This window comes from Neolamprologus multifasciatus, chromosome 14, assembly GCF_963576455.1.
Source record: "Neolamprologus multifasciatus chromosome 14, fNeoMul1.2, whole genome shotgun sequence".
In the NCBI taxonomy this organism is placed as follows: Eukaryota; Metazoa; Chordata; class Actinopteri; order Cichliformes; family Cichlidae; genus Neolamprologus; species Neolamprologus multifasciatus.
The window spans coordinates 32,050,472-32,060,439 of record NC_140452.1 but is presented as its reverse complement, the minus strand read 5'-3'; the positions used below and the strand labels follow the sequence as shown (position 1 = coordinate 32,060,439).

Sequence of the window (9,968 nt, the reverse complement as noted above, 5' to 3'; positions counted from 1 at the left end):
TACCTGATGGGTTGAGCAGTCGCCAAGTGATTGCAGGATCTGGTCTGCCATTGGCCAAACAACTGAGTGTCACGTTACTGCCCTCATTCACCGTAATGTCATTTGACACTTGGTAGATACTGGCTGGAACTGAAGACACAAGAGAAATGACAACAAGATTAATAATGAGATTAAATATGAGCACGAACGACAGAGGATGCTAATTGTCATCAAACACATGCATATTCTCACCAAAAACACAAAGTTGCTTTTTGTTCTTAACCATACATGCATAAAAACTCTTAGATGGAGACACAAGCTAACCTGGATCGTCTCAGTTAAAGGTAGGTGTTAAAAAAGCTTTAGAGAACTTTTTTCTGCCCCTGTTACTATAACCCTCAGAGGTACTTATGGTAAACTTTCTTAACCCAGGATCCAAATAAGCAATTTAATCCTCTGCCCCGGGACCTGAGCTCATAAAAACAGATTGCCTGTCTTGTCATATGGGGACCCACCAGACGGCTGCCGCAGATTCACTTTGAGTTTACTTTGAGGGAAGTAGGCTTTATTTAATATATAATCCAAATTTAAGGCTGAAATGAAGATCCCGCTATACGTGCGTGCAAATTTGACACTGATGTTCAAAGCGACACGGCGTCGTTTCATCTCGTCACAGATCATCCTGCCTCGCAATCACCGATTTACACATCACTCCTGCTGCTGTCACACCAACACAAACAAACAGAAACACACAGAGGAGGGAGAGTCCTTTCCTGTGCCCTCCCTCCTCCTCCCCCCACAGAAAACAAACAAACGCCACAAAAATCCCATAAAAGAATTAAGACTTTACAGTCAGCGTTAAAGTGAGTCAGCAGCTAAAGTGCAATCAATCATGAAAGATGCAGAGGGAACGCAGTGTTGTTTTCTTTTTCTTTTTTTAAAGGATAAAGTATTGTATATGCAGATGAGAGGCCAAAAAATACATAAATGATCAATGACTTTGGAATAAGATGAATGCTGGAACATGCATTATGCAGGAGAAAAAGCAAGACTGACTGTTTTTTTTTTCTCAAAAACTTTAAGTTACTACGAGTACAATAAATGAATTCATTATTCTAATTTCAGGGTCTGTGTTCATACGTATGTGTGTCAGATTTATATTCCTTTGGGCTCAACAAACTGTAAACCCGGCTATATTAAATGAGGCACATGCACACACTCACAGATCTCTATTACAGTCAGCAGGAATCAGTAGGTTTTTACTTTACTTATAAGCGCTTGCTGCATGTTGTTGCTGGCAATCCTTCTACCTAACTGACCAGGGTATCATTATTACCTAAGAACAGAAGAAGAAGAAGAAGAAGGAATGGTCTTTTCTATCTAGCTATCCTCTCATCCACTATGTTTTTGTTAATAACTGAACCCCCATATCTGTCAAATAGTTCAGTTTTGAGGGAACTCCAACACAAGAACAGTTGGTTCCCATTTTACAAACACTCCTGATAATATAGCCACCAGGAAGGACGCTGGCAGGGTGAAGCGAACTCTGACAGTTGCCTGTGTTAGTGTGAAAGTTCCAGCAGACAATAAGCCGTGCACAGTGATTGTGAGGCATGAATGAAACAACTGATGCCAATCATCTAATAGAAGTGGGATTTTTACAGCTCCTTCTGAAACAATGTCATTTCCTCCTGGCACCTCGGAAGGACTTGAATGCATAAAATGTTAGTTTTTCAGTTAGCCCTGGTTATTCTGAAAAAAAGTGTAGTGTATGTGAAAATGAGCTTTATCTGACAAAGCATTGAGAAAATCCAAATGACTTTCCTTATTTGTCAGTAATTCCTAACTGTGTTTGTTGCTTATTCTAAACGGAGCCACTGTTAATTTAAAGCAACTAAATGAATGTCTCACTGATCATGCTGACATACTTTGTCATGAAACTATGAATAATCTGCAAATATTAGGATTCATCAGAAAAGCAACAGGTAGCAAACGGACTTGCTTGATCACCTGCTAATTTCAGTTTTTGCTGTGAGACCTCATGAAAACAAGAAATGATCCTACTGTTGATTCCTGTAAATATTACTCTATAATTCACTAGCTCCTAAAGTTATTTCATACAGCGTGTTGTTTATTTGGTTTAGGATATTTATTAGAGCATGAATATGTTGTGATTGACAAGTTGTTGGCAGATCCAGGTCTCGGTTTTGTAGTGTCAAACTTAAAGAAAACAAGATGACAATGACCAAAATACCAGCCTTGAGGCTTCAACAAAACAATGGGTTACATTAAGATTCTCTTTTTTGATCCTGTCAATGAAGTAAACTAATCAAGAGTGTAACGTGCTTTGGTGTCATAGAACATGCTGCTAAAAATAAAATGCCAACTCTGTAGTTCACGGTCTGTCATGTACAGCAAATATTACATTTTACAGTAGAATCAATTATATCTGAGACTGTACAAAATAGACCAGTGACTCTTTCCTGTTATTATATACAAAATGACTTTTCATAAAAGAAACAATTATGCTTCCTTGCTAAGAAAGAAAAGGACTGAGCATCCGTACGCCTCCATATTTCATTAAGTGAAAACATTCTGTTCAGTTTCTTCACATTTACATTTTTCAAACAGCCTGGCTCTGTGTTCACTTACCATTTATGGATAACCAACTAATTAGGAAGCCAATTTGTGTTTTCCCTTTACATAAGAACTAAATTCACAAAAAGCCTTCTTTGAGAACAGATGTTATCAAAACCAGAGATGTGTGAATTACATTTGAAGCCATTTTGACTGACTTGCATTAATGCCCACACATGTCTCTATCTCACCCCACAGCGAACTCTGATTTTAAAAAAAAGAACTCTGTCTTCATCATCACAGAGACGTGAATTATCACTCCGGTGAAGTACGAATTTAGGAGGTGTAAACTTGTCGAAATATTAGAACAGCATGATTACTCAAAACAAATGTTGTTATGTGCATGAGAGTAATGTGGGCTTGTCATTTATGCGTAAAAATCAAAGTAAACCATTAAAATGTATTGTTTATCTGCCTGAAAGTGTCAAAGGCCCCAGAATCAGTTGTAAAAAGCTGTTTTGGAAATTTAACACACTTCCAGCTTTCAACAACTGCTGTCAATTTGTCCATAAACACAGCACTTAAACCCTTACTGCTCCATTAAAGTTACTCATTGGCCCGACAATAACTGTGCTCCAACTGTGCTCTGGTTGTTGGGTTATCCACACCAGCAAGTGTACTTCGTTTTCTTTTTGCAGTGAGGTTTGCTTTAGATATCGCACCATTGAGTTCTGATGTGTACAGCGAGTAAAATAAGTATTGAATTTTCGCCAATTTTCTAAATAAATATATTTCTCAAGGTGCTGTTGACATTAAATTCTTACCAGATGTCAGTAACAACCCATCCAATGACACAGAGAAAACGTATTGAACACACTAATTGAAATTTATTTAATAATTTGCACAAAAGCCTTTGGTGGTGATGACAGCTTGAAGATGCCTCCTCTATGGAGAAACTAGTCATGCGCATTGCTCAGGTGTGAATTCTTCCACACAAACAGTCTTCAAGTCCTGAAGGTTTCACTGGCTCCTTCTACGACCTCTGACCTTTAGTTCTTTTCAGGTAATTGACTGGAAAATTTTAGCAGCTTTACTTTCTTCCTTTGAAACCAGTTGAGAGTTTCCTTGTCTGTGTGTTTGGATCATTGTCTTGCTGAAACATCCACCCTCGTTTCATCTTCATCATCCTGGTAGATGGCAACAGATTTTTTTTATCTCGGTACATTTTAACCATTCATCTGTTCTTCAATTGTATGAAGCGTGCCGGTGCTGTATGCTGAAAACAGCCCCACACAATCATGTTCCCACCCCTAAACTTCACTGTTGGTGTGGTGTTACTAGGGTTGCAGTACCTTTACAACTCTAAACATGGAGTGTCTTATGGCATTCAAAGAGTTTAGCTTTGGTCTCATCTGACCACATGATACTCTCACAGTATTTCCCAGGCTTGTCTAAATGTTGTTTAGCAAACTTTAAACGCCCCTCAGCAAGCTTTGTCTTCACCAACATAGTCTTGCGTGGAGACCGTGACCATGGTGGCTGAGTTACTTATTGTTTTCTTTGAAATAATTGTACCCGGTCATTCCAGGTTTTTCTGTTGCTTTCTACAAGTGCTACTTAGCTCTTGGACAACGCTTCTCATAATTCTTTTCACTTCTTGTGGGGAGCACCTGGTCGTGGCCACTTAATGGTGAAATGATCTTCTTTCCACTTCCCGGTTATTGCCCCAGCAGTGCTATCTCTATATAGTCAGTAGGGCCTGAAAGTAAGTGGCAGGAATGCTTTCTAATTGCTGTCATGTTTTTCTGTGCCTTTCTGCACCTCCCTCTCTTTATGTGTTAAATATTTTCCCCTGTGTCATTTCTGATTGTACACATAATTTATGGACACATGTGGACTGAATGGGTTGTTACCAACATCTGACGAGAATTTCATGTCAATAGCACCTTTAGAAATACATTTACTCAGACAATTAATGACTTGTTCAAATCTTATTCTTCCCGCTGTATATGAAAGCCTATTGTGCTGCTGATTGCATAACTAACAAACACATAAATGGCAAACACATTTGTAGCAACTGAGTGGGAATTCATCTGCTATTTAAATCTGATAGGACTTGCAGTGCTAAGCTGAAATAAAGCTGCCATGTTCCTCCATATCGACTGTGTTTTTCTAAGAAGCAATATTTCACTGGTTGTATCTTTCAGATTGTTTCTCCAGCAAAGTTATTATAGAAATTTTGTCTCCGTACAGCATCAGTAATAGCTGGCAAAAGCATCACTGAGCTGGCATCTCGCTTTCTTTCTTTAGCTATCTCACAAAACACTCACACTGACTCTCACACACATGCACACACATGGGTGCACAGCAACCCCAAGCAAACGCTTTCTCTAATACGAAATGACAAGACAGAGTCGTTCCAAACGGCCTTTTAAATGAAGTCATGCAGAGTTATCGCTGTAGTCAAATAACCAAGCCAAAATGAAGATGGGTTCATCAGATATGCTGAGATGGAACAGGGGGATGGCGGGGCGGAAACATTCGATCGAGGTGACAAAAAACCCAATTGACTTTTTTTTTCTCAACCAACCTCAAAAACAACCAGCGGCGGGTGGGAAAGTTGATTGGCTGAGTAGAAAGTGTGACTGGAGAATTAATCCTCTGAAGCATAGATAAAAATGGATTGGGGAAAAAACAACTGCTCATACTCTGATAACCCTGTCGCCTCTATAAATGGGAGGGAAGGCCAGACTGGGGGGAAGAGGAGAGGACTTGTACAAAGCAATACAATAGTGAAAGAAAAGACGTGTGAATTACATTTCAGCTCTGGTGGCTATATAGTGCCTGGTGTACAGATGTCAGGAGTGGAGGGGGAGGAGGTTGTGAATTGTAATCTTAGTCATAGGTCAACCTTCAAGGAGCAATGTTGGAAAGGGCAGCTTTTTGAAACTCCACTTTGCATCTGCAACTACAGGAAGGATGAATTCCACAATGATGCACAGCATCTCTGTTGACGTCTGCACGATGGCAGGGTTTGTGTGAGTCATGGGAAAATATATTTAATATTTTAACCGTGTACAATTTCACGTGAACGATCATTTCTCTACACGTCGGGGACTGTATTCTCAAGTGGACCTACTTTTAACTTCATTTCTCTCTTCCACTTCCAAAAATAAAGTTTGTTAGTATTCATGGTTAAAAACACAGCAAGCTACAGTTTAAAGGCGTTTTCCATTTCAGATTTAGTAGGTCTGTATTAAAAATAACAAATAATAATAATATATGTCTTTTTTTGGCTAATGATCTCCTGTTTTGTTTGGAAATAAACAAATAAATAAATCTGTGATGTAAACAGTATAAATATGCTGACCTTGCTTTCAACTCAAATTTTCAAAGAGAGAACGAAAGACAAGAGTGCAAAAGACAGAGTGAGAGACAGCAGACCGAGGCAGAGAAGAGTAATTAAGGAGGAATGTGTTTATGGTTTAGCTTTGCTTCTTTAAGTGTGTGGACATGCACAAGGAAAGAGAAAGAGAAACCACAGGCAGTTCCTTAGTCCTTGTGACTGAGTATTCACCACAGAGACGCTTGGTGGGCTGGGCATTGAAAGCAATAAAATGCCTGTCTCTGCATGATAACAACTCACTTTCCTTTAGCACTGTCTCTAGATACAGACATCTATTACATTACAGAATAATCAAACCAAGATGATAATGTGATAAGTATTCATAACGTGAATTTGTGTGCTCTGATTTTTAGTGGTGATATTATTACTGTGGTGGCGAGTCCTGATGAAAGTGTCCACCTCTGCCTCTGTCACTGTGTGTAGTGCCAGTGACAGAAGCAGTAACAGAGTGGGCCCAGGTTAATGATAAAGAGACCTTATAGGGGTGGTAATGTTATTTTATAGTTTTGCATGTGACGCTAACTTTGTACATACCCGTTAGAACACCCAGATTATAGCAAATAAGATTATATTTTACAGTAATAGCTTCAAGTTTGGTGAGATTATTGTAAAATAAGAGAGTCTGAGAGTTATTAGCGAAGCTGTGTCTCTGTCCGAACAACAAACAACTTGAGTGTTAATTTACCTCACTTTAAAAAAAACAAAACAATTTTGTTTTTTTTATATAAACACAAAATGAAACACTTGAAATACAACATCTTTTCTGTGAGACTTCCTGGGCAGGAATCAGAGCTTTCAGAGGAAACCTGTGCATGCACTTGTAAGAACATTGAAACTCCACACAGAAGGGCCCTACCCAGGTTTGAAGCCAGGACTCTTGCTATGAGACTACATGTCTGTGAAGATTCTCAGTCATCCAGGTCATCGTAATCTAAGGAGCTTGAAAAGAAAAATGTCTGGACTTCTTTAAGTTGCTTGAAGACGTTTCACCTGTCATCCGAGAAGCTTCTTCAGTTTTAGGGTCACATGGTGGAGAGTCCCAGATTTAAACATGTGATTAGGTAGAGGGTCATCAGGGGGTCCTTTTGTCCCTCTTTGGGGGGACACTCCCACTGGGTTTAAATCTGGGACTCTCCACCATGTGACCCTAGAACTGAAGAAGCTTCTCGGATGACAGGTGAAACGTCTTCAAGCAACTTAAAGAAGTCCAGACGCTTTTCTTTCCAAGCTTCTTAGACTATGAGACTACAGTATTAACCACCGAAACACCATGTTGCCCAGTGGTTTGATCGTATTAAATAGAGTTTACGGCATAGAACTGACTTATTTGCTGAGTGCCTGGTCAGCCTTGCGTGTGCCCATTTACAGTCTGGTCCCTTTCTTGCATTTCACTGTGACTGGAAACACAAAATTTAACAAAAGAACAAAAAATACCCTCAAACTAATCAGACATTTAAATCACCTTCATAACTGGAATATGGACATTTTAAAGATGGGAAAAAGGGAAAGCTAATGCTAGTCAGCACCCATAGCCAGTCACAAACCCACAAGCCAGCAGCCTCGGTATGAGCGAATTGCAGAGACAAGTGGATGCAGAGACAAGGCTGGATGCCCTGCTATCTGGTGAAGATATAAACATACTGGAAAATTATGCCTGAATTTTGTTTTGTTACATGCACCTGGTGCTGTTGCATTTGCTTAATGAGGTGAAGTACAATATGTTAGGTAAAGGTGGGTGCACCACAACTCATTTTCAGTTAATCATTTGTACCTTCTTCCAGCAGCACAGCATTTTATATTCAGTTGTAGAAGTCAAGGGAGTTTCAGAGGAAATTATAAAGTTGAATGACTTTAAGAAACTTCTTTGAAGAAAAGTAGATTTACATTTTTATATACCTGTCAATTATAGTTTTTTGAAAGAAAATCAGAGTTGGCAGGTCACAGAGAAAAAAAAATGGAATTCGCCAAGAAAATTACAATCAGTGCATCTCTAATGTTAACCCAAGCGACTACATACCAATCACCGTAAGATTGATAACTTAAGTAAAATCTTCTATGCTGCAGCTGCTGGGACCAAGGTGTGGTCTGTAAACGTACTTGCTACTTTATGCTTAATCATTATCAAAAATTGAAGTAGGCAGGCATTTGTATATCCCTTTTCTCAGCTTACTGACCACTAGAGACACTTTACACAAATCTACCCACACAGTCATACAGTGCTTCGTTCTATACACTTTATGGTCTTTATCTACCTCACATTCACAACAGGTTCTTCACAAGTTACCACACATCATTGTTAGACAACAGAGGTAAAAGTAGGAAAATTATAGTCCTGTTGGCCAGCTTGCATTCTAACACCTGCACAGTGCAGGTAATGGTGACTTGTTTATTAGATTGAATCTGTGTATAAAATCCCAATAATAGGATAATGGCTATGATTAAAGATTATGTATATAAGGACTAACTGTTATCACTGTAAATAACAATTAAGCAACAATAATAACAACAAGACATTGCACACTGTATCAGCTGCTATCAGATAATGAAACTGTGGCTCATGATTTATCATCTATAGCTATTTAAAAAAACATAAACCCCAGCACATCAAGGCAGAGAGCTGCACTTTGACACAATTTAAATGCAGCTGTGACCAATAAATAATAATCTACTTCATTTGTAGGAAAGAATCTGAACATTTTACCACCATTGTTCCTTTAATCACAGAAAACTTAGACGTTAATACCAACAAAAACTCTCAAATTGTTCATTCAGTTTGAATTCGTTCACTAAACTATTTGGTGAGTAATGCTGACACTCCAATCCAGCATTTCTTGAAAAGAAGACACGCTGCACCGTAAGTACCAAGAAAAGTGTTAAAAGCAATGCATGAAGTACCACGCACAATATGTAAAGAGCATTTAGAGGCGGTGTTGTTAATGATGAATGTATGCATCGCTGCAGTCGCTGGGAACATTCAGCTGTGTTATCATAGTTTACCCATCATGCATTTACCATAACCACAGTACCTTAATAATACAACAGCTAACATGTGCAGATATGGTGTGTGAAACTGCAAACTAAATGTAAGCCAAATGGACTTTGCAGAATCATTTAAAATTGATGTTCATATCTTCTAATAAGGTTGGAAAATCAAAGCATGCAGAGAACAGTTTGTCAATGTGTGCTGCCAGTCTGTATTAATTATACATGCAATCATGACTGTGTGCAACGAGCAATGACAAATCACAAAACATCTCCTCCTCTCATGCAAAATGTGCTCATTTTAAACAATTTACAGCAATGTCTCCTTAGATCTGGAGAAAGTGCACGTAAAAAAAAGAAAAAACATGACTTTGAATTTAAATGTCGGGCGTGTAGCGCGAACTCGAGTTACAGCTAAATGTAATTTAGCAAAACAAAGACGTTTGATTTGGCCCTTTCAAAACTGCCTCCTTCACTTTAAGAAATGTTGCAACACGGGGGGAGGACGATGATGATTAATGCTGTGAACACTCGGCACTCATGACGAAAAAGCTAGAAAAGTGCTTTGACCTGCAAGTTAAAGCCAAATAAATACACAGATCGCACAGGCAGCATGATCAGCTGGTGATATCACAGAAAGTGGACCAACATTTGAAGCATAACAGAAAAAAACAAAAACACACAGACTATTACTGTTGCTTGGGCTTTGGCAAATAAAGCTGTAGTGAGCGTTAAATAGGGCTTTGAACAGGAGCAGGGACGGCAGGAGTGAAAACAGGATGCAACTTTGCCTACATGGATTCTGTCAGACTGCTTTATATGCTTTATAACAGCTAAACTGTTCATTACAGTTCAAGGATTACGGCGCCAAACTCTATTCCGCTCTTTAGGACACATGTTAAGAAGGAGTAAACAACAAGACAGCTTTGTGCAGCAACTGCAAAATTCACTCGCTTTACCTCGCTACATCACAGGCCACTGCTTAAAATAACAAAAGTGACTTTATTCGACAGAAAATGAGAAG

At 38.9% G+C, this 9,968-nt stretch overlaps 1 protein-coding gene across 2 annotated transcripts in view; it reads right to left on the bottom strand.

Annotated features, from left to right (window-relative positions):
* The window catches only part of lsamp (limbic system associated membrane protein), a 223,465-nt gene that overhangs the window by 39,647 nt on the left and 173,850 nt on the right, over nt 1-9,968 (bottom strand). For both annotated transcript variants that reach the window (XM_085130842.1, XM_085130843.1), the window contains exon 4: nt 4-129. In XM_085130842.1, coding sequence (XP_084986968.1) covers nt 4-129 — 126 coding nt within the window. The remainder of the gene's footprint in view (nt 1-3; nt 130-9,968) is intronic.